Source organism: Monodelphis domestica, chromosome 2 (assembly GCF_027887165.1).
Source record: "Monodelphis domestica isolate mMonDom1 chromosome 2, mMonDom1.pri, whole genome shotgun sequence".
Lineage (NCBI taxonomy): Eukaryota > Metazoa > Chordata > Mammalia > Didelphimorphia > Didelphidae > Monodelphis > Monodelphis domestica.
The window spans coordinates 77,433,363-77,459,858 of NC_077228.1; the positions used below are offsets into that span (position 1 = coordinate 77,433,363).

Below are 26,496 nucleotides of genomic sequence, written 5' to 3' on the forward strand. Positions count from 1 at the left end.
GATTGGAGGTCTTGGTTCAAATCTGGTCACACTTCCTAGCTGTGTGACTCTGGGCAAGTCACTTAACCGCCATTGCCTAGCCCATACCATTCTTCTGCCTTAGAACATTAACAAACAGTATTGATTCTAAGACAGAAGGTAAGAGTTAAAAAAAATGTTGCCAGAGCCCTTTGTTTTGCACATTTTTTCCTGGTGTTTAATACACAATGCAGGCTTTATTGCAAAGACATAATTGTCTAGATAATTTAATGTCAGTTTTAATGTATTTTCTTTGTTTATGGCATTAAAATTTGTTCACTTATACCTAATTTTTATAACAATTTCAAAACTGTCATATGCTGCTGTACTTGCAGCTTAACATTAGTGAGAATATAGAATGATTAGCCATCAGGCCTAAAAGATGATGGAAAATTCCTTATTTAATTGTTTTGAATTGGAGGTGCCTTTAGTAGAGGGAGGCTGCTATGAGTAAAAGAATATTTCACCTAGTTGTCAGACCTAATAAAAAGGACCCTCTCTTTGGTCATTCTATTTCTGGGGGCAAGAGATATCCTTTCTGCATCCATAAAATGAGATTCTGGAATTGATCATACATTCTGTGAAGACTTTACTCCTCTGGAACAGGAGGTAGTTATAAAGAATAGATACTGAAATTGCCTTTCTATTGGTCCTAGTCCCACTGAGAGTAGAACCTTTTCTTCTAGCTAAAGACATGCAGGGACAACTGGACAAGGAACATTCAAATTGCCTATAGTTCTAGAAGCATGGGGTGAAAGTACATTAGGGAATCAGTTAGACACTACAATTCAGCAATACCATGGACTTGGTCGGTAATGTGTTCTGAAGGAAATGGCCCACTGACATCTGGGTAGGAGCGTAGGCAGTAAACTCTACTTAATTTTCAGATTTGCTCAGTTAATATCTATTATATATGAATAAGAAGTTGGCCCAGTCTTTTAATCCTTTAGAGGAATGTTCTATTGGAGGGGTCATATGATATAATAGAAAACAAAACAACACTGATTTGAAGGCAGAAGAGATTTGAGTTTGAATTCCATCTGGCTTGGGGATAGGTTAATCACTAAGATTTTTTAGTTCTAAATTCTATGACCTTGAGAGTTTGGAGTAGGAATTCTGCCTTGAGTAAGGGGCTCAGATAATTGTCTTTTGTGCTAATGTTTAGTATAGTGCATCAATCCTTGCAACTTCCTTGTGTTCTCAAGGAGATACTCTTAGTGGTACTGCCCCAGGGAGTCAGGAGTCAAATTTAAAAGCTGGTGAAGCCTGGAGTTCTGTTTATATGTAGTGTTTAATTGGGAGGGTTTAGATGGAGGAAAGAAGGAAAGGAGCATTTATTCATTGCCTCCTTATTACTATATATACACACATATATTAATATACATTATAGTAAGCACTTTCCAAATATTTTCTCATTTGTAACAACTCAGAAAAGTAGGTACTAATTTGCTCTATATTTTATGGTCAAGGATATTGAAGCAAACAGAGATTAAGTTACTTTCCCAGGATCACACAGTTATTAAGTGTCTTAGATCTTATTTGAACTCAGGTCTTCTTTATTCTAGGCCTGGTGCTCTATCCACTATGTTACATAGCTACCCTGGTCTACGAATCCATGGGACTCTTTATTTTGGACCTGAGATCAGGGTGCCATTTCTGCTGTAGCAAAGAAGTTTGGATGATGTATTAGATTATATATCCCAGATGAGCAAAGCCTGAAGGGATCAAATAGTAATGAAAAAAATCAAGAAACTCTATTGATTAAAACCAGAAAGTTGAAATTAAGGAAAATATGAATAATAAAGGTCAGGACAAGAAATGATTCCCAAATCAGATAGATAAGAACTAGAAAGAAACACTTACCAAAAGAGAGGTGGTTATGGGTAATCAAAAGTGCAGGTAAAAGCCATCAGAAATTAGTGAGTAACTACTTTGTGGGAGTTGATTAGGGCAGATTGAAGTGCTAGGAATAAGATAATTTGGGCATCTTCTTTGTTTCAAGCTTAGAAACTTTCATATTTATCTTGTTATGGTAAATGCTAATATCCATGTTTAACTAATTTGAGAGATTTGCTAGTAGAATCTTTTCATCAAAAAAATGTTACAGACAATCATTGATCAAGTAATCATTTATTAAGCACTTACAATGTGTCAGGCACTGCTATATGGTAGAGATATAAATACACACGAAACAATTCCTTTTCCTTAGTGCCCCATAAAAAATCATTTTCCCTTTTTCAGTTGATAATCCTATTGCCTCCAATATTCTGGTGTAGATGAGTTTGCCTATTTTTTAAGTCTGATGCTGAAAATGTGTTCCAACCCATTGTCTTGAGTCAGATTTTAAATTCATGTATGTTTCCTCCAAGAGATACATAGTATCAATGATAATTTTTATTGATTTTATTTTTATTGTTGTGTAAAACTCACTTCTATATTGGTCCTTGTAAGAGCATAGTCATATATAACCAAAACCCCAAAATAAAACCATAAATACACTGATGTGAAAGATGACTCCAACAGTTCTTTCTCTGGAGGTAGATAGTCATAAGTTTTTTAGGATTGTCCCAGATCATTGCATTGCTGAGAGTAGGCAAGTTTTCACAGTTGATCATTGTGCAATATTGCTTTCTGTGTACAATGTTCTCCCAATTCTGCTTATTTTGCTCTGTATCGGTTCATGCAGATCTTTTGAGCTATTTCTGAAATCATCTTACTTATTATTTCTTGTAGCACAATAGTGTTCATTACTAACATGTACCACAGTTTGTTTGTGGGTTTATTTTATATCTTGCAACTTTGCAAAAGTTGTTAATTATTTCAATTAGTTTTTAGTGTATTTTCTAGGATTCTTCAAAAGTGATAGTTCTCCACCCCCACCCCCACCCCCCATTGCCTATTGTAATTGCTTCACTTTATTTTTATTCTTGCCTGATCTTATTGGGAAGGCTTCTTGCTTTTCACTGTTTTAGATAAATACCACTTATTTTAAGGAAAGCTCCATTTATTATTATGCTTTCTAGTGTTTTTTTTTTAAACCCTTACCTTCCGTCTTGGAGTCAATACTGTGTATTGGCTCCAAGGCAGAAGAGTGGTAAGGGCTAGGCAATGGGGGTCAAGTGACTTGCCCAGGGTCACACAGCTAGGAAGTGTCTGAGGCCGGATTTGAACCTAGGACCTCCCGCTTCTAGGCCTGGTTCTCAATCCACTGAGCTACCCAGCTGCCCCCTCTAGTGTTTTTAATAGGGATGAGGGTCATATTTTATCAGAAGCTTTTTTTCTTGCTGTTGAGATGATCAGTTATTTTTTTTAAAACCCTTACTCTCCTTCTTGGAATCAATACTCTGTATTGGTTCCAAGGCAGAAGAGAGGTAAGGACTAGGTAATGGGGGTTAAGTAACTTGTCCAGGGTCACACAGCTAGGAAGTGTCTGAGGCCAGATTTGAAACTAGAGCTTCCCATCTCTAGGCTTGGTTCTCAATCCATTGAGCCACCCAGTTGCCTCCTGAGATGATCAATTATTGATGCAGTCAGTTATGCTGAAAGTTCTCTTAATATTGAACCAATCCTGTATTTCTGGTATAAATTCCACCTGGTCATAGTGTATGATCTTTGTAATATTTTTATATATTCTCTTTGCTAGTATTTTATTTAAAATGCTTGCATCAGTATTCATTAGGGAAATTGTTCTATAGTTTTGTTTCTCAGTTTTCACTTTCTGTATACCATCTTCACTCCCTTTGTACCATATTTGTAGTATGAAAGGAATTTAGTAGAATTTCTTATTAGCCTATTTTCCCAAATAGTTTATATATTATTGGAATTAAATCATTCCTTTAAAATTTTAAAACATTCTGAACTTAGGTACCCCAAAATAAGCATTTTTGTATACAAAGAATTAAAAAATTGTTTTATATTTGAAATTGTAAGGCTCCATGCCATACTTCTTGCTCTTAAAGAAAGCATATAATGAATTACACTTGATACTTTCAAAGCAATCTTTCTTGCCATTGCTTCTTTCTGAACTTCCTTCAGTTTTCTTTTCATGCATCTAGAAAATGTTACAACAGTCATTCCTTCCTTTCACTGTTGCTAACTCTTCCTTTTTCCAACCCTTCTCCTTATTTCAAATAGAGGGAAACAAAAACAAAAACTTTGTAACAAATGTGCATAGTCAAGCAAAAACAAACCACATAGAGGCCAAGTCTAAAAATGTATATTTCTTTCTTCATCTTGAGTCCATTTCTCTGTCAGGACATGGCTAACATCTTTATCTTAGGTCCTTTGGTGATTTAATAATTGCTTTGATCAGAGTTTTGAAATGTTTTAAGTTGTTTTTGTTATACTACTGTCCTTATATAAATTGTTCTCCAATTTTTGTTCATGTGACTGCATCATTTCATAGTGAACTGAAATGATGTTATTTTATAGTTATTATGGCACAATCATATTCCATTATATTCATATACCACAATTTGTTCAACAACATGCCTCAATCAAGGGGTGGATACTACCTTAGATTCCAATTCTTTAAATTTTTTTTTTTTATTTTAATACTTCCATCAGTTAGGAAATGTGTTTTACTTTCAACTGTACCAAACCTCTTCTCTCTTAACATTGCCCCCATTGTTTCCTTTTGACTTTAATGTATATCTGTACTAAACTCTGTGTTTGTGTGTGTGTGTGTGTCTGTGTGTGTGTGTGTGTGTTCTATTCTTTATCTGGTTCCAGTAAGCCTTGGATTTGTCTTACGCTTGTATATATAATTTTTTGCACAGCCTAATTATAAGTAATAACAAATTCCCCACCTCTGCTTCATCATTTATACATTAATATATTTCTCTCATCTTTCCTTTCTTTTTCTTCTCTTAAACCCTCAACCTTAGTACAGGCCCTCTGATTTTTTAAATGTCTCTCATTACCCTTAGAAGACATTAAGGTTCTAAAGAGACACTTGTTTCTTCTCTTTCTATTAAAATGCTAGCGTTACATCATCATATAGTCCTTTCCAATTGCTTGAATAAGTTTACTTTTCTAGGTTTCTCTTAACTCTTATGTTTGCATTTTAAAGTTTGTACCCAACTCTGGTTTTTTCATCAGAAATATTTAACATCCTTTGTTCCAGGAATTCTTAACTTTCTTTATGACATGAACTCTCCTGGCACTCTGGCAAAGCTGGTAAGACTGATAGATTTTTTTAAATGTGTAACTTAAAATGCATAGGATTAAGAAGAAACCGCATATATTGAAATAGTTATTGAAATATTAAATAAAATGGGTTCATGGACCTTAGATTAAAAACTTCTGCCTCCTTCACTTTAAAGATTTTTTTTTCTCAGTAGGGATTATTCAGCTTAGTGTAAATTATTTTTGGTTATAAAACTATATTGTTTGACTTTTTAGAATATTCCAAGATCTCCTCTTGAATATAGTAGAAGTGGCTAGGTTTTGTATGATCTAGAGCTTCCTTGGTAATTGGTACTGGATTCTTTGATATTGAAGCTTTGAATTTTAGCTATGATAAATCTTGGTATTTTTCCTTTTGGGATTTCTTTCAGGAGTAGGTTGACAGATTGTTTAACCTCTTTTAATTTTGGTTCTAAAAGATCTAGGCAGTTTTACCAATGATTCCTTGAAATATAGTGTATAGATCTTTGAAATATAACATATAGATCTGTTCTTTTAAAAATGATATGCATATACACATATACTCACATAGCACCCCCCCCAGTTTCTTTCTTCTTTTCATTCTCACCCCCTATTCTGACCATAATTGAGAAAGACAAAACCTCTTTTCATGGATATACGTGAATCAAAAGAAGGCGTTTTCTGTTCTGTCCAATTCTTTGTGACCCCTGTTAGTGGTTTTCTTGCCATATATATTGGAGTGGTTTGCCATTTCTTTCTCCAGCTCATTTTACAGATGATGACATTGAGATAAACACACTTAAGCTTACCAAGACTTACCTAAGGTCACATAGTGTCTGAATCCAGATTTGAACTCAGGTCTTCCTGACTTTAGGCCTGGCACTATATTCACTGTTCCACCTAGTGGGTAGTATGTTTTTAAAATTGATCTTCTGGAATCATGGTTAGTCATTATACTGATCAGAAGCCCAAATCTGAAGTTGCTTATCTTTATCATATTTTCTCATTGTATGAATTATTCTAGTTCTTTGCAATTCACTCTTTGTCATATAAGTCTTCTTGAGAGTCTCTAAAACTGTCCCTTTGCCTTTTCTTACTGTCTTTTTTACAAAATTCCATAACTTATTTGGCTCTTCCTCAATTTTGTAGGTATCCTCCTCTGATTCCCATTATTTGCCTTTTAGGAAAAAAAGGCTATAAATATTTTTTTATATCCTTAGAGTTTGTTTTGCATAGGACTCTACTCCCTTAAATTCACCTTCCCTCTAATTCCCCTTTCTCAATCCTTTCCTTCCTATTTCCTCTTTGACTAAAATATTTATGTACCTAGTTATGTGTATTTGGGTGTGTATATGTGTATGAATTCTTTCCTCCTTGACCAAATCAGACAAGTGAGGTTCAAGTGTTAGCCACTCTCCCACTTCTCCTTTTTGTTTATTTAGTTATTTACTTGTTCACACTGATGATGTTTGATTTTCTCCCTAATTTTACCTTTACTAGTTCCTCTCTTCCCCATTTCCATTTTTCACTTAAGATCAAAATATAAAACACTTTCCAGCCATGTCTAATTAAATTCCCTCCATGAACCCTCATTGATAATGGGATTTGGAGAGGACATATGTATTTTCTTCCCATATTTGAATATGAGCAGCTTGTTTTTGTTCAATCTCTTATAATTTTTTATTCATGTTTACATTTTAAACATTTCTCTTAACTCCAGTGTTTGAAGTTCAAAATTTCTATATCACTGATGTTTTCATCAGGAATTCTTGGAACTCCTCTTTTAAAAGCAATTCTTTTCATTATCGCTACCAGCCTAAGTAGGATGATGACAGGTTGTGTTTAATGAAAGAAATATCATATGTATAATTAAGGTGAATGTGATGAAGAGATCCTAACTTCACATTGACCTGAGATACTAATACTGTAAGGGTAACTGAGATTGACTGTGGTAACAGAGGTCATGTGTTCATTGAATGTAATGATAAGTAAAGTGGCCTAAACAATTTAAAAGATTATTATGTTTTTAACATCTTGAGAGAAAGCCTCCTAAACTAAATTAATAAATTTTAAGGAAAAATGATAATAATATGCCCATAGTCCTCCCCTCCCCCAGGCCAGGATGAGGATAGTCCATGTAATAACCTTGCCTGGAACATAGTCAGTTATTATTTCATATATTTAAATCAACACAGGCAACATACTAGTTAACTTATCAGTTTCCCTCAATTTAGACTTTTACGCTCTTTGCAACATTTGCCCTAGTTCCTAGGAAATTGTAGGAAAGGAGATTTATTTGTCCACCAAGATTTTGGCCTTGACCTTCTTCCTTGCTGATCTCATCTATTCTCATGCCTTTTATTATCACATCTATGTAGATGATGCCCAAATCTTTATCTTCATCTTCAGTTCCTCTCTAGAACCTGCACTCTTGTAGTTCTTAGGTAGCTTTCCAACTGAGAGAAGAGGGAAGAGAGAATTATTTCTCCCAGACTCCTTTCTCTAAGTTATCTGTTTTTCAAGCTTATGACCCAGGAGTCATCATTAACTCTTCTTTTTCCTATGTCCTGAAAATTTAATTGGTTGTTTAATCTTCTTGCTTCTTCTTCCAATCTTTCTTATGTTGGCCCTTCCTTTTAGCTCCCACTAAAGTTTCTTTTTGTTTAGGGCTTCATTTCTCTTTACCTGCATTACTGAGAGTCATTACCCCATGGCATTTCTGCCTTCAGTCCACACCCTTTTGTTTTATTCTTGGCACTGACATATCTCTTAGATTTTCTTTAGGGACTACCTATTGCTTATCCAATTACTACTAAACTTGGTTATTAATCCTGGTGTTGAAGAGTTTTTAACCTGTTCTAAGTTATATGTCTAACTGTACTCATTTATACCCCATCATTCAGTCTTAGTTACCTAGGACTTTTTTTTACTCCCCATTCTCTATTTTTCTGTTCTTTATTCCTTTGCTTACATTGTCCTCTACCTGGAAAGGAATTTCTCTCCCCTTTCTGTCTGTTGAAGTCCTGCCTTTTCAAATGATACATCTTGTTGCTTCCTTCATGAAAGCCTCATCTGACATTCCAAAATGAAGTCTCCCTTTTCAGATTCCTCAGAGCACATAGCTGGAGTCTTTTCTTTTCACTTATTGCATTGACTCTTTTGGTGTTTGTCTTTTCCATTAGGAGCTTATAAACTATTTGAAAGTATGGCTTGTGTCTTTCTGTCTCTGACATGGACAGTGCCTTTCTTGTGGCAGGAACTTAAATGTTTGTAGACATGAATAGAATCCATGAAATCTGAGAAAATCACATTATGTTCTTGGTACCTTTTTGGTTTTCTTGAGAAATATTAGTGGTCATTTTCCTGGATTTTTTGTAACCTACCCAAACAGTAACTAATATTCAATATCACATACAGATACTAGAGAAGTTAGAAACAAAATGTTCCATTGGCAGCTGATGGTGCATTGGATGGAGTATTGGCCCTAAAGTCAGGAAGACCTGAATTCAAATTTGGTTTCAGATTCTAGTTGCAGCATGACCCTGGGCAAGTCACTTAATCTTCATTTGCCACAATTTTCTCAATTATAAAACGGGGAATAATTATATCACTTACTTTCCAGGATTATTGTGAGGATCAAGAGGTGGTTATGTTTAAAAAAATAAAAAGAGCTTAGCAGAGTGCCTAGCAGAGTAGGTACTATCTATATAAAGGTTTGTTGGCTTTCCTTCCCCTTCCTTCTGCCTTGTTGGGTCTATGAGGAAAGATAATTTACCAAATGAGGAAATGGAAGTGGTAGCACTTGAGATAGTCTTTAAACCGTGGCTAGGGATTGAACAGGTAAAAGTATACAGAAAAAGGGGAGTGCATTCTATCTTGGGACAGTGAAGTTATTTTTTGTTTTTCTTTTCTCTTTGTCTTTTCTCTAGGCTACTAGCCTTCTGATGACCCCAGCTGAGTCAAGAGGTCACCGACCTGGTGCCACTCTTGGGACTAGTTAGGAGCTGAATGCTTTTCTTTTTACTTTCCTTGTTATCAAATTCACCATAAAAGCCAAACCTTTCTAAGCCTTACAAAACTTTTTCATTGTTTAGTTATCTCCTTAGACTCTTATCTTTCTTCTGTCTTCCTGCTAAAAGATAAAGCTGGACTTATTACCTTCATTTAATAGATAGGGAACTGAAGGTAATTGATTTGTGAACATTAGGATTTAGAGTTGGAAAAGGGTCTTTAGAAACCATCTAATATAGCCTTCTCATTTTACAGGTGAAAAAATTGAGGCTCTGAGAGAAGTGCTTCACTCAGATAGTTATATTAGTGGCTGAAGGGCCACCTTTTCCAGGAGATCTTTCCTGGTTTCCTCAGCTGTTAGTGACATCCCCACCCTTAAAAAAAATCTTTTATATATGCATGCATATGGCTTTGTATGTGCATTTTGTTTCCTCTATTAGAAAATAAGCTCCCTGAGGGGAAGGGATGGCAATAAGCATTTATATCAAACCTTTTACATGGCTGACACTGGGCTAAATGCTTTTAAAATATTATCTCATTTTATTTGAAAGTTTTTCACTTCTCTTTGTAATACCTGTGGTAAGCACTATGTCTAGGGAACTGGTGGTTAAGTAGTTAAAGTGCCTAGAATCAGAAAGACCCAAGTTGAAATGCAACCTCATATACTTACTAGCCTGTGAGTCACTTAAGTCACTTAAGCAAGTCACTTAACCTCTATTTCTCTTAATCCACTGGAGAAGGAAATGGCAAACCACTCTAGTATCTTTGCCAAGAAAACTCCATTGATTGTATTGGAGTGCTGTGGTCCATGTGTAAGATTTAACATTAATATCAATAACTCCAAGTATTATATTTTATAAAATGTATTAATAATCACTTGAAATAGAAGAAAAATAGAACTACAAATCTTAAGTATGACCATGTGAGTAAATTTTCTTGCCAAGCTCTCCCCCATAGCCTCCACAGCCACGTTCTGAGAAGAAGAGAGAGAGAGGTGGGGTTACACCAAAATATATCCTCCCTAAGTTAGCACATAGTGTAAATACGTAATGTAAGGACGCAAATGGGATGCTGGATAAGATAGTTTTGGGGAGCAAATTCCATCTACACACATGAGGTCGTGAAGAGGCAGACAAAACCGAACAATTGAAGGATACAGCATGAAATTACAGAGGTAGTTAGGACTAGAATCCACTTTCCCAATTCTCAAGCCCTGATTGCAGCAAATTCATGCTATAACTATGTAAAGTCACCCATTGCTCCAAGAAGCTGCAGTATGCCCAGTGGCCATACCCTGGTAAAGCCAACTAGGTCAGTGATGGAGAGAACCTTTTGGAACTTTTTAGGGACCCTGTGCCATGCTTCCATTGCGTGCCATGCCCCACCCCCAGCTGCATGCAGTGCCCCACCCAACCCTGTGTTTGGGAGCAAGGCTGGGATGCAGTCTAGCCAAGCCAGGGCTGAGCTCTGCGGGGTGCCCAGTGCCCCACTAGTGTGCAGCCCTGCACATGCCTTCCCTCTCATGTTCAGAAGTGGGGGTTAGGCTTCTGGCCAAGCCAGGGCTGAGGTCCACTTAGAGACAGGCTCAATTGTCTCACTCCCTGCATTTGAGGGTGGAGCCAGGCTCCCAGTCAACTAATCTAGGGGCCTGCACATCCCCACAGAGAGGTCTCTACATGCTGTATTTGACATGTGTTCCATAAGTTTGCCATTACAGATGTAGGTAGATGCACCAAACCAGGTTGAGAGTAAAGCAGGTCTCAAAGCTGACTTTGTGAGTTAAGGGGATATCTACCCCAAGCATGAGAAGACTTCCCCAGTAGAGTTTTGAATGGATAAGAACAATTTGTTCCAAGGCCAAGAAGACTATGGAAGCCAGTATTATGGAGCCTGTAGAGCTTGGTCAGACATTAAAGATACCAAGGTCATCCACCATGTCCTGGGCCATTGCCAGTTGTCCTAATTTTTGCTTTGCCCATGGACTTTGAAGATTGGAGGAGAGAGTGAGGCTGATAACTTTGTGAAACTCTCCCATGCTTCAAGAGTTACACTCAAGTCAAGACATCACCCTAATGTGCCATTGGTTCTCTTCCAAAACAAAGGATGAGCACAACAGTAATAGGAACAACATGAAAAGTGGGCATGGTGGCCATTTTTCCCATTTTTTGGATGGCAAAACTGAGGTTCAGAGAGAAATGACTTGTTTTAAATTTGTTGTGAATGAAGCTAGTAGTTGATAGTAAAGAGTCAAGCACTTTTGTCATCTGACACTAAGCCTATGATAATACATTGAAATGAGATACTTGTAAGTTGGAAGTGAGTCTGAAAGATCTCCACCCCTGACTTCCATTTGTCATTTTGATCTTAAGGCCCTGGCCTGCAGTTTCTTTTCTTAACATTTTCCTAGTATTTTGGGTTGATTTGGTGGTAGTTTATCCTAAAGAGGAAGATTAGATTCCTTCAGACCACCTCCATAAGGAGTCTGAGTCTAAATTTAGCTTAAATTTAAGTTATTGTACATGAATCACAAAACATCTGAAAATAATAATTTGTAATATTTTTGTCTGTAATTTAACCCCAGATTCTGTTGTACTTTATTGTATAATTATGGAAATTGTATGGAAAGTTCAAAATAAACACAATATAAAATTCTGGGTCCAAAAATGAAAAATAGCAGAATAAATAAAACTCCGAAAATGAAATTTGTTAATTTGTTTTTCTGGCATGTTTGACTGACTTTGTAATTCTATTTGGAGTTTTCTTGGCACCAATACTGCCATTTCCTTTTCCAGCTCATTTTACAGTTGAGGAAACTGAAGTAAAGAGGGTTAAGTGACTTGCCCAAGGTCACACAACTAATAAGTATCTGAGCCCAGACTGGAACTCAGGAAGATGAATATTCCTGTCTGCAGGCTAAAGACTACTTTGCCACATAGCTGCCCTGCAGAAAACAAAATACATTGGGGTACAAAATAAAACCCCAAATGAGGTAAAAAAGAGTGACCAAATTCAGTGTTTTTTTCTAGTGTATCTATAGTATGACTATTTGAATTCTCACTGGTTTCATGTGTTAGAGAGTTTTGTAGAATTATTATCTGGAGCCAGAAAATAATATTCCTTGTTTAAATACTTTATTATAAAGTTTATCCAAGGTTTGATATGTGATACTTGTTTTCATTTTTTTCTCCAACAGGCTTTTAAGGATATGCTATATTCAGCCCAGGACCAGGCACCTTCTATAGAAGGTAAGGAAGCAATAAATTTCAGTTTATTAATATATAAACAGTAAACAATTACTTATTAAAAAAAAAAAAACAAAACCTTTTAAATTGCAAAATCAGGTTGGAATTTAGATTTTGTTGGTTGCCTAAAAACAAAACTCCTAAATGTGTGCTAATGTTTTTGGTTTGGTTTTTATATTTATAGTGTTTTATATGTTTATATAATGTGTTTTAAATTTATTTTACATATGTTTTTAATATATATTTGTAATGTTTTCTAAATCATTTAGTCTGGTTTTTTCTTAATCTAAATCAATAATTCTCATGTTGCTGCTCATATGGACCAAATTTTCTTCTTCTGACAGTCACTTTTGGACTAAACTTGGGTTTCTGTGTATATTATGCTCTTTTATCTTTTGTCCAGCTCTACCATAAACTTATCCATGGTCTCCTACTTAGCTCTATTTTGATGAAAATAGCACTATTCCCTCTCCTTTCCCTACCATTTATACACATTTATGTATGGGACCATAAGAACACCAGAACACATTTATCATATTTTATAATTAGTTCCCAATGTCCATCCTGTTGTCAGTGATTCTTCTGTCTTTGATTGTGTTTAATGGGCCATATTTTTTTCTGTTTGGTTAACTTTCACCTGCTAGGTAGTTGTTTATATATTTAACTTTGTTAAATAGGTCTCAACATGAGATGTGAGATAAAATTATGGTAATTCCAATGCCAGTGAATTATCATGAATGCACATTGAGAAACTCCCCCTTTTGAATTTGGGTGATTTAAAAAAAATTCACATTAGCTATTTTTTCAAGAAAGATGGTCAAGGATCATGGAATTTAGAATTTAGAAATGTCATATTGTCACTTTGCTGTAGAGAAAATGAAGCCCACAGAATTAAGTATCTCATCTGAGGTCAGTTATTCAATCAGTCAACATATTTGTTAAGTGTTTGCTTTGTGCCAAGTACTGTGCTATAAGTAAGTATTGAGGAGACAAAAAAGGAAGACAGTCTCTGCTTTCAATGAGCTCTAATGGGGGAGACCATATACAAAGATATCTATAAATGTCATGTACAAGCTCAACTGGAGATATCCAGAAGAGGGAAGGTACTAGTATTAAGGGGACTTCTGCAAGAACAATCTTCTTTGTAGAAGGTGTAATTTTGACTGAGACTTGAAGGAAGCCAGGAGAGTCAGGAGGTAGAGACCATTTCTCACTTGACCACTTTCCTGGACTTCAGAATCTCCAGAATCTTATCATTCTATGAGATAAAATCAGTTCTGAAACTCACTTTTCAGAACCTTCTGCCCCTAGACCCTTCCCTCCCTCTGATAAGAGACTTGCAGGGGTAGACATTGGAGACTCCCTCCCTGATCTTCCACTGTAGAAAAAAGGGCTTTATGAGAATGTACCTCATCATTTTTTATCCTGCTGCTTCCCTGGATTTCATGAACTCCAGAAACTCATCATTCTGCAAAATGAAATCAGTTCTGAAATTCTCATCTCTTTATATCATCTCTGTTACCCACAAGGCAGCTTCCTTCCTTTCTGTTACCCCTCCTCCCTTCCCACCTTCAGCTTCGTTCTCTGTTTTCTTGACTGGGCCTAGCAATCCACACACTAGCTAACTAGTTTTACTTATCTTTATACATTTTTTCTGTTTCAGAGACCCTGGGTTCAAATACCTCCTCTGCCATTTAACATCTATGTGACCTTGAGCAAATCACTTCACCTCATCTAGTCTCACTTTCCTCATCTGTTAGATGAAGTGCTTGAATTGACTAACTTCAGATGTTCCTTCTAACTTTAGAGCTATGGTTCTGTGAATATCCAGTTTGTGATTAAGTCAAAATATGGATCAAAGTATGTAGAGATATAGTCAGTTGGATTCCCCTCCAAACACTAGGGAATGTTTTGGGTACAGAAGAATGATAATTCTATCTCTCATATCATTTTTTTTTTGGATTCTTGGATATTGTAGGGGCCAACTAAAATAAGTTATATTTTATATAATACAATAATATAATAATAAAAAAAGATTTCTATAAAGATTAAAAAAAGACCTGATAGGAGCTTAAGTGAGAGGCACACAAATTGCTAAAATTTTTTTCTTCATCTAACCTGATCTTACCTGAAAGTTGGAGAATTATATGCATTAAAATCTAGTGAGTTAGTGGAATCATTTCCCAAAGAATATAGTCATTTTATGTAAAAACCTTTTTAAAAAGTAATTTCAAAGTCATATCAATTATTTGTGCACAGTATACTTTTGCTAATATTTGTTTTTCTTTATTTTTGCACTGAATTTTGTTTAGTGGCGCATATAAGTACAGTCTCTATTCCTTTTGTACCTGCTCAAAAAGATTTGTTTTCTTGATAGTTATGACAAAACAGTACAGCATACTAAGCAAGTCACCAGAGGCCAAAGGCTAGATAGGAAACTTTCTGATTATGATACTAGGGGAAAAAACAAACAAACATTGTTTGGTAGGCTTATTTTTATTGCAGTACTATTTCCTCCTCCTCTTTTATATCTCCTATTTTTTGCTTATTGATTATAGTTTTGGTAGAACTGAGATTTATGCCTACATGTACCCATTCAACGTCACATAAAGAAAGTACTTTGAAAGAAAGTTTTTTCATATTTTAAATTAGCTAGTATACCATAGATGGTTATCATTAGAAACTAATCTATGAAGGCAGCTAGGTGGCTCAGCAGACAGAGCGAGCCAGGCTAGAGATAAGAGGTGGGCTCAGATCTGGCCTCAGATACTTTCTAGGTTTTGAGCCTGGGCAAGTCACTTAACCATAAGTACCTAGCCCTAACTGCTCTTCTGCCTTGGAACCAGTACTTAGTATTAATTCTAAGACAGAAGGGGTGTGTGTTTTTTTTTAAACCCTTACCTTCCATCTTGGAGTCAATACTATGTATTGGCTCCAAGGCAGAAGAGTGGTAAGGGCTAGGCAATGGGGGTCAAGTGACTTACCCAGGGTCACCCAGCTGGGAACTGTCTGAGGCCAGATTTGAACCTAGGACCTCCAGTCTCTAGGCCTGGTTCTCAATCCACTGAGCTACCCAGCTGCCCCCTTGTGTGTTTTTTTAAAAGGCTAATCTGTAGATAATAATTTTTTGATAATTGGCACCTAAAAGTAATAGTTTACCTAGGTCTTAAAAGTACCTGTTAGAGGAGGTGGAGTCAAAATGGTGGCTTAGAGACAGTAACAGTTCAGACCTCCATAAACCCTTCCTCACCCATCAAAAACACAATGCTTCAAGGGGACTGAAAACCAAATCTAACAATAGAACAGAGCTAGGGAACCCTCCTCCTGGACCCAACTTAAAAGGTATGCCCCTCCAAAAGCCTGAATTCTAGAACACCCAGGTTTAAGGAGAAGGAAGAAGGAAGGTCTGAGGACCCCTCCCCCACCACAGTACTGAGCCTCCAGTAGTGACTGGAATCTCTGGCTGGACAAGGGCACTAGTCCAGAGGGAGTACCTTCCTGGCAAAGCTCTGATAGGCTCAGGGTGTAGAACACAGATGGAGTAGAGGCAGCTGGAGGAGAAGCGCAGAGTAGGCAGCCTAGTCACAACAAAGACGCTCCATCTTGCCCCCCCCCCTTTTTTCTGGGGGTTTTGGCCTCAGGGCACATCCAGCTTCGTAGATCAACTCCTCCACCCTGGTTCAATTGCATCAATAGGGCAGATAAGAAGCTTTCAGAGGGCAGAGAAACTCAAACTCCAACACCCCTACCCCACAGACTGATCTGAGAGCCTTGCTGACTAAGCTCCAAGGGTAAAAGCTGCAACAAGCTACAAGCAACAACTTTGACAAGAGTGCGGGAAACCCAGCTCCTTTTCAGCATCTGCTGTCAGTCAGGGAAAATCTGACTAACCTGATCAATCAGAAGAACAGAGAAGAGGCCCCTTCAGGACAGAACAGCCCAACCCACAGATCAAGCACATAATGAGAGGAGCAAGACTACAGGCAACTACAGGGGGGAAAGAAAGGGAAAATATGAGCAAACAACAGAAAAAGAAAAAAAGAAATTACAATCAACAGCTTCTATCCAGGTAATGAACAAAGAGCAAATGGAACAGAGGAGGATCAAGGAACACCAAGCAAAAACACAGAAACGCTAGTGAATTGGACACAGGCTTTGGAAGAACTCAAAATAAAATTCAAAAAACAATTAAGAGAGGCTGAAGATAACTGGGAAAAGAACTTAAAAAGCAAAATAAATCATTTGGAAGCAGAAAATAGTGCCTTGAAAGCCAAAATTAGTCAGCTCAAAATTGAGGCAGAGGAGATGAAAGATGAGGTAAAGAAGATGAAAAACGAGACAATGACGATGAGAGATGACCTTCAAAGAAAATCAGACCAGAAGTTGAAGGATGACCAAAAAGCAAGGGATGAAATTCAGTTATAAAATTTAAAACTAGAATCTAACAACTAGAAGTAAATGACTTCACAAGACAGCAGGAACTATAAAACAAAATCAAAAGAATGAAAAAATTGAGAAAAATATGAAACACCTCATTTACAAAATGGAAGATCTAGAAAACAGGTCTAGGAGAGACAACTTAAGAATCATTGGACTACCAGAAGATCATGACAAAAGAAAAAGCCTGGATATCATTCTATAGTAAATTATCTAAGAAAACTGCCCTGACATTCTGGAGCAAGAGGGAAAAGTGGAGATTGAAAGAATCCACTGATCACCTCCTGTACTTAATCCTCAATTGACAACACCCAGGAATGTTATAGCCAAATTCAAGAACTACCAGACCAAAGAAAAAATTTTACAAGCTGCTAAGAAGAAGTCATTCAGATACCATGGGATCATAGTTAGGATAACACAGGATCTAGCTGCATCTATACTGAAGGACCAAAAGGCATGGAATATGATATTCTGGAAAGCAACAGAACAGAAAATTTGATGCCCAAACACAGAACTCAAGAGAATCACCAAAAGGTAATTAAGAAAGGGGAAAAGCCCCAAAAAACAAAAGAGCTTCTATGATGTTTGTCACAGGGGAATGATGTTCCCAGAGTCAAAATGAATCAGAGCAGTTGATGAAAAATGAAGAAGTGGCTGCAAATTCTGAACTCTCTATAAAGGGATATTTTTCACTGTGTCCTTCAACCTCCAGTCAGAGGGTATTGAGGATGTGTGGAATACCAATGCTGAAGCAGTCTGCCTGGTGATGAGGTTTGGGTGATGAGTTTATCCTGAAGGTAGTATGTTGGTACCACCAAAACCAAGCAGAGCATCTCATGTTGTGCTGACAATGAAATACAAAATCAGATTTTGATGGAGATATAGCTTCTCTGAAGTCTTTTGCATGATTGAAGCTGGTTGGGGGCAAGGCTATACTTTGCTAAAGGAATCTAGGAATACAACCAAATGTTTATTTGTTCCCTTAACCTGGTGGTCTGTGATGAGAAGGCTTAGCAAAGTGAGTGGTATTTGGGACATCTGGATCAGACTGGAAAACACACTGAGAGTGATTTAAAGTTTACGCAAAGAGGGTAGTTGGTGAGTTCATCAAGATTTCTCAATAGACACAAGAACCCAATTGTTCATAATCCAAAAAAAAAAATCCTTCCCACCATATCTCTCTCACCTCAGCCTAAGGGTGAATGCTGAGTGACTAAGATTAAGAATGAGAAAATATGTATAGAATAACAGAAATATTATATGATGATCAATTGTGAAAGACTAAAACATTATCAGCAACACAACCCCAAAGGACTTATGATAAAAAATTCTATCCATAGCCAAAAAAGTACCTTTTAGTTTTTATTAAGGTATTCAATTTTTAAAGGAGATTCCATAATAGTACAAAGAGAAATTTTCCTTCAATGGCAGTTGGAAAATAGTTTTTGAGACATATTTCCTCTAAGTAGATAACACTAGTGTGTATTTTTTGTAATATTTCTTGGCTAAAGAGCCAGTACATAGTATAAACATTTGTTTGTGGATTATTCCATGTAGTCCTTTGTATCAATCAATAAGCACTTATTTATTGTCTGTATGACAGACCCTACACTATATGATATAAATCCACAGATATCCAACTAAGCAAAGTTATCTTGAGGACATTCAACAGTGAAAAAATGTAAGAAGTAATAAAAACAGAAGAAAAGTGTAAAAAGATATAAAAAGCCATTTCAGCATACTATTTTCCATTAAGGACAGCGGAATGACCATATTTGTACTCTTAATATCACACAGTCTGTGATGTATTTATAGACAAGGTAGAAATGACCCTCAAGAAAACAAAGATGAGAATAGTAGTTAGAATGGATCAAATTTATGTTCTGGAGATCTGTGCTAGAGCTGATAACCATTGTGAGGAACTTGAGGGACAGATATTAAAAGTATCTGACCATAGAGGAGATACCAATAACATTTTTAAAAAATTGACAGCATAAGAAAATGAATTCTTTGTCCTTATGTTATTATATAAAAATGACATGATATGTCTTCATCAAATTTTCAAATAAAAAAATAGTAATTATTATATAGAACTGGCTTGTTTAACTTCAAAAAGTCTTCTTGACTCCTGCCCTTGGTATTGTTTCCACTGCACCACATAGTTACCCAAACATACTGTGGAGTCTCTCTAACTGTATATCTGAATAGATAAGACAGATGAGAGGTTAGTGAGGTGGGACTAGATATGAACACAAGGGAAGTATTTTGGATTGCTTTTAGTAAGTAGCACAACTATTTTACTTATTGTAAGTTCCCCATGAAAATTAAGATCCTTTTTAATACTAACATTTTACTAGTGTTGTTATATGGCCCCACTAATTGAAGAACTTAAAATGAGGGCAGCAGAGGGGCTCATGGTTGGCTTGAGCAGACTTCAACATAGGAACGCTGAAGAAGAAAGGAGTAAAGGATGATATCAAGAAATTATATAACTATTTCCAGGGATGGAGCAAAGATGGCAGAGTAATTCAGAGCTGCTCTGTCCACCATGAGAATCCTCTAAAGGTTAAATATTAAAGATTAATTAAGATTAAATATTGTCACAAAACAAATATAGGAGTGAAAGAACCAACAAGAAAGACAATGAAATAACTTTCAAGAAAAGAAAAACCCAAAATGTAGGCAAAGAACATCTGGGGCACTGGGGTGAGAGGAGAGCAGAACTAACAAGAAGCTGTAGCAAGGAGGGAAGAGTAAGCCAAGAGCAAGCTACACCCCCCACCCCTGCCCCACTCCACTGCTGTCTCAGGTTTGGAACCTAATATCAAGTCAATATCCAGACCCTGAGTTGCTGCCTGGGAAAATAGTGGTACAAGCCAACCCATACTCCTTGAAATTTCAAACCTATGGAGAAGTCTGGTGCCCTAGCCCAGGGGATTCTAGTCTGGGCTTGAGATAAGGACTTAGTTCACAGTTTGGGGTGGCTGATAGTACTAAGTACTGATCTTTTTGCAAAGTTCAGGGTGGAGCTCCAAGACAGGACAATCAAAGGTGTGCCTGATTGGATCAAGTACATAGTGAGACAAAAAACTTGAACCTAAGCCTGGGGCTAGAATTTGATCAGTCCCTGACCTGATGAAGGTCAGAGTGAAATCAAAAGTTTATACCTAAGCCTGAGGCAAGTCTTTAAGCTATCAGCATCTTAAGGGTCAATTGAATAAACATGGGGAGGGGACTCTCAGAGCTCTCAGCCCTCAGACTATCACTTCATCCTTCCAAGCCTACCTATAATTATTTAGGAAAAATGAGCAAACAACAAAAAAAGCACCTAACTCTAAAGAATTTTTATGGAGACAAAGAGTAAAGTACCAACACAGAAAGGGACAGTAAAAGCAAAGGAAACACACCCGAAGTTTAAAAGAATAATATGGATTGGACACCGATTCTGGAAGAACTCAAAAAAAAAGGCTTCAACAACCAATTAAGAGAGGCAGAGGAAAAGTGGGAAAGGGAAATGAAAGTGATGTAAGGAGAAATGAGTCAATTGAAAAAGGAGAACCAAAAACTGACAGAGGAAAATCAGGTCTTAAAAATCAGAATGAACCATCTAGAAACTAATGATTTTGTGAGAAATCAAGATACAATAAAGTAGAATCAAAATAATGAAAAACGGGAAAACATGAAGTATCTTATTGGAAAAAAAAACAATGATCCTGGAAAATAGATCTAGGAGAGACAATTTGAGAATTATTGGACTGCCTGAAAGCCATGATAAAGAAAAAACCTTGGACATCATATTACAAGAAATTATTAAAGATAACTGCCCAGAGATCCTCCAACAAGAAAATAAAAATGAAATTGAAAGAATTCACAGATCACCTCCAGAAAGAAATCCTCAAATGACAGCTTAGAGGAATATATATAATACCTAAATTCAAGAACCACCAAGCTAAGGAGAAAAGTCTTCAAGTAGCCAGAAAGAAACCATTCAAATACTATGGAGCTACAATCAGGATCACAGAGGGCCTAGTGGCTTCTACATTAAAGGATTGAAAGGCATGGAATATGATATTCAGGAAAGCAAAAGATTTGGGTTTACAAACCAGTCACCTCTCCAGCAAAACTAAGCATATACTTTCAGAGGAAAAAATGGAAAATCAATAAGACAGAAGATTTCCAAGCATTTCCTGAGGAATAAGCCAGACTGGAACTAAATATTTGAAGTCTAAACACAAGCAAGTCAAAAGAAAAACCCAAAAATGTAAATAAGAAAGAGAAAATTTATGGAGCTTATTAAGATCAAAATGTTTTTATGTTCCCAGTTGTGTGACCTTGGGCAAGTCACTTGATCCCCATTGCCTAAAAAAAAATGTTTATATGTCTACATGGAAAGAAGATAACTGAAATTCTCCAAAAGTTATCTTAGTAGTAGAGAAAATAGAAGGAATTTACCCAGAAAGAGGGTGGGGAAGTAAGCTGATGATATGATATATATGATAATATAAAATGACACATGTATCTAAATATGATGATATGAAATGATATGTATGTATGTTGTGTGCATATGAAAAACATGATGGTGAAAGAGAGGGTTGCACTAAGAGAAAAGGGAAGAGAGAGAATGGGATAAATTATATAACATAAAGAGGTGTGAAAAATCATTACAGATAAGGGAGGATCAGGATGGTGATGTGCAGCGCTTAAACTTTATCCTCATCATAACTGGCTCAGAAAAGGGAAAATCAACTGTACTCAGTGGGGTATAGAATTCTATTACCCTATAGCCAGGATGGTGAAACTATGACATGCGTGTTAGCACTGACACATGTAGTCATTTTAAATAACACGAAGCCACATACAGAGAAGTATGAGGCCACATGCCGAGAAGGACATTTTATCCTCAGCTCCTGCACAACCAGGTATTTGCTGTAGTGTAGACCCTCTATGCTAGAGGTCTGTAGGCCAAAACAACAGAACTCTGGCTCAGAGTGCCTGGTTCTGGTATTTTTGGTTTGGCTGTTAGGGGATCTTTGACCTATAAAAATTAAAATCAATCTTGATAATATGGCTGTTAGGGGATCTTTGACCTATAAAAATTAAAATCAATCTTGATAATAAAAATATTATATTTTAGGAGATTTATTAATGATCATTAGAATTAAAGGAATAAAAGTTATACAAAACAAAGACCACAATTAGCTCATTTAAAATACCCACTCTTACCACTTCCACCATGCTTTCTGCAAACCAAAGAGGCCCAAGAGGACTGCCTACTCACTAATATCCTCAGTCTACAGGAAGTATGTAATGACAAGAAGTCAGTGGGATCCTGGGAAATGTAGTTATGTTTTTAGGGTAACAGATTTTCAGTTTTACAGACCCCACTTCTGACTGACAGAGAAGGGAGCAGTGGAATGCTGCAGGGGACACATCTCTGGGTGCCCTGTGATTGCCATTATCAGCAACCACATAATTGTAGCAACTATCATCCAATTTACTGTTCTGGGGTGTCACGATTTCTAATTGACCATCAGTACTGAGATAAGTGAAAGGGAAGCCGAGAGAGCTGAGGACCTGTGCTATGGGTGCCTTTTCCCACCATTAGATAAAAAGCGGCAACCATCTTAATTTACACAAGGATAACCATCTTAATTTACACCATCTTGCATTATAGTACAGACTCCCATTTCACCACTATTACTGTTGTACATCCTTATTAACCCCTATTTCTGCTTATTAACCCTGCCCTTTCCTAAGAGACAGTTACATGTGCCATCTTATGGTCAGTTAGGCTAGTTAACCTCTAATTGCCTGCAGGGCTAAGAGACTATTTATGATTCTATATTTTTTCATCTCCCCCACCCATGGAGAACCCCCCAAAATAAAAAAAAAACAAGTTTAAGTAAAGGAAGTGGTAGTAGCAGTAGTGGACCCTTTCAAGAGACATGGACCAAGATATATAGTATTATAAAAAAAATGGCAAATCATTTTGTGTTCTCTGTACTGAAATGGTAGTAAGCAGAACATGGAATAAAATAGACATTTTGAAACTACCCATTCCCAGCTCTTGAAAAAAAGTGAGGATGAAAGGAAGGAATAAATTTCTAGGCAGCTGCACCTTTATAAGAGCCAATCTAATTCCATTCTTAAATATGTAAAAGGTTCTACAAATTTAACATCTGCAAGATTGAGCATTGCTCACTCCATAGCTCAGCATGGAAAAGCACTCAGTGAGGGAGAATTTATTAAAGAAACTCTCCTAAGATGTGTACCAGTTCTATTTCATGATGTGCAGAATAAAGATGCAATTATTAAGAAAATATCTGAGTTACCACTCAGTAGAAATGTCATAAAAGACCAAATAATGAGACTGAACACACACACACAACATCAGTTAAAGAGAGTCATATGACTTATGTCATAAGTAATTGTAAATATTTTTCGATCTCTCTTGATGAAACTACTGATGTCACATCACATGCTCAGTTGGCCATTATTGATCGATATTCTGATGGTCTCACAATGAGAGAAGAGTTGATAAAATCAGTATCAGTGCCAAAGTCAGTATCAGTGCTAACAAATATATCAAGAAGTGAAATATGTAAGGTTATTATACAAACATTCCGTGACCTAAGCATTGATATCTCTAAAGTTGTGAGGTGACGACAGATGGGGCACCAAACATGGTGGGGGAAAAAAGGCAGATTTGTCAAATTGTTTATGGAAGCTATTGGATATCTAATTTTGTCTTTTCATTGTATTATCCATCAGGAAGCTTTATGTGCCAAGGCAGGATTCACTGACTTAAATGACTTAATGTCAGTTGTTACAAAAATAGTTAATTTAATAGCTGCTTGCCCCCTTTTATATCCTCCTCAAAGAGAGATCCAGCCAGAGACTGTTTCAAAAGGCCTCTTTCCAGAGCCTCCAGAGGAACAGAGTCCCCTCAGAGGAGCTCCAGCGAGACCTCCTTAGAGATTGTCCTCCAAGAGCTTCCCTTCTCCAGAGCCTCTCTCAAGAGATTTTTCCCAAGCGATCCTCATCAGAGATCCTCCAAAAGAATTTTTTTCTCAAGAGATTCTGCTTTTTCTTATATAGGAGTTTTTCTCCTATGTCACATCCCCTAAGTCCTTACATCTACCAATCACTGTAGACTTTTTCCAAAGGACTGCCCATCTGAATTCCTGCTAAGTTGACTAATCTCCTCAGTAAGTCTGAACCAGAAAAAATGCTGCTGTGTGGACTGATCTCCTCAGTAAGTCTGAACCAGTGAAAACACAGCTGAGTCAACTAATCTCATTAAGAGAAAACTTGCCCGACCCTTTTAGGTACCTAGCATCTCATTGTATCAATTCTAAAAAACAGGCATGGCTCAAAGAACTACTTGCCTTATTATAAGCATGGGTCCAAGTACTTTCATTGTTCAGCAAGGAGTTTTCTCCCCTAAAGCGGTCTTAAGTACGGGTGGAGTAGAGGTCCTCCCATAGCAAGGATTTTTCTCCCCTAAAGCAGTATTAAGTACGGGTGGAGTAGAGGTCCTCCCATTTCTGATCCTGGCAAGTTCTCACATCAAAATGGGGAATGTTTCCCAGTAGGGAATTTGTTCCAATGGAGGATTCTTCAATGTGGAAATTTTTAACATTCACAAGTCTGAGAAATTTCAATATTTACAAAAGCTAAAGTAGAAATTGATCTGATTAAAAGAGATAAGGAAGGAAATTACATTTTGCTAAAGGGTACTATAAACAATGAAGTAATATCATGACTAAACATGTACCAAATGGTATAGCGTCTAGATTTCTAAAAGAAAAATTAAAGGAGCTCAAGGAGGAAATAGTAAGACTATAATAGTGGGGGATCTCAACCTTCCCCTTTCAGAACTACATAAACCAAACTGAAAAATAAAAAAGTAAGGTAAATGTATGAAATACTAGAAAAATCCGAGTTAATAAATATCTGGAGAAAACTGAACAGGGATAAGAAGGAATATACCTTCTCTGCAGTACATGGTACATATACAAAGATTGAACGTGTACTATGGTATAGAAATATTGCAAACAAATACAGAAAAGCAGAAATAATAAATGCAACTTTTTAAGATCATAATGAGCTAAAAGTTATAATTAACAAGGGTCTATGGAAAGTCAAATTTAAAATTAATTATCAACTAAATAATCTAATTCTTCAAAACTGGTGGGTCAAAGGAGAAGTCATAGAAACATTTATGGACTTCATTAAAGAGAGTGACAATGAGGACACAAAACATCAAAATCTATGGGATACAGCCAAAGCAGTACTAAGGGGACATTTTTTATTTCTCAGTCCCTACATCAACAAAATAGAGAGGGAGGAGATCAATGAATTGGGCTTGCAACTTAAAAAAATTAGAAAAAAAGAACAAATTAAAAATCCCCAGATAAAAACTAAATTGGAAATCCTAAAAATTAAAGGATAAATTAAATTGAAAGTAAAAGAATTATTGAAATAATAAATGAAACCAGAAGCTGGTACTTTGAAAAACCAATATAGATAAAGTACTGGTTAATCTAATTAAAAAAAAGAAAGAATAAAATCAAATTAACAGTATCAAAGATGAAAAGGGCAACCTCACTTCTAATGAAGATGAAATTAAGGTAATTATTAAGAACTATTTTGCCCAATTATATGGTAATAAATATGACAATTTAGGTGAAATGGTTATTATATTTTTCAAAAATATAAACTACCTATATTAACAAAAGAGGAAATAGAATTCTTAACCAATCCAATCTCAGAAAAAGAAATTGAACAAGCCATCAAGGAACTTCCTAAGAAGAAATCCCCAGGGCCAGATGGATTCACAAGTGAATTCTATCAAAAATTTAAAGAATAACAAATCCCAATATTATACAAAATATTTGACAAAATAAGTAAAGGAGGAGTTCTACCAAATTCCTTTTATGACACAAATATGTTACTGATTTTTCCAAAGCCAGGCAGACCGAAAACAGAGAAAGAAAACTATAGAACAATCTCCTTAATGAACATAGATGTAAAAATCGTAATTACTAGCAAATTATCACAATGATTTTACACTATAACCATGAGATTTATACCAGGAATGCAAAGCTTGTTTAATATTAGGAAAACCATCCACATAATTGACCATATCAATAATCAAACCAACAGAAATCAAATGATTATTTCAATAGATGCAGAAAAAGCCTTTGTCAAAATATAACACCCATTCCTATTGGAAACACTAGAAAGTATTGGGATAGAAGGGCCATTCCTCAAAATAATAAATAGTATATATTTAAAATCATCAGCAAGTATCATCTGCAATGGGAACAAGTTAGGAGCCTTTCCAATTAGATCAGGAGTGAATCAAGGATGTCCATTATTACCTCTATTATTTAATATTTTCCAAGAAAAGCTACCAGTAGCAACTAGAGAAGAAAAATAAATTGAAGGGATTAAAGTAGGCAGTGAGGAAACTAAACTATCGCTCTTTGCAGATGATATAATGATATATTTAAAGAATCCTAGAAAATAAACTAAAAGGCTAGTGGAAATAATGAACAACTTTAGCAAAGTTGCAGGGTACAAGATAAACCCACCTAAATCATCAGCATTTCTGTATATTTCCAACAAAATTCAG

The 26,496-nt window shown here is 36.2% G+C and overlaps 1 protein-coding gene across 1 annotated transcript in view; it reads left to right on the plus strand.

Moving 5' to 3' along the window:
- Positions 1–26,496, plus strand: part of XPR1 (xenotropic and polytropic retrovirus receptor 1) — a 274,881-nt gene that overhangs the window by 19,533 nt on the left and 228,852 nt on the right. The window contains exon 2 of the mRNA XM_056815607.1: positions 12,371–12,422. Coding sequence (XP_056671585.1) covers positions 12,371–12,422 — 52 coding nt within the window. The remainder of the gene's footprint in view (positions 1–12,370; positions 12,423–26,496) is intronic.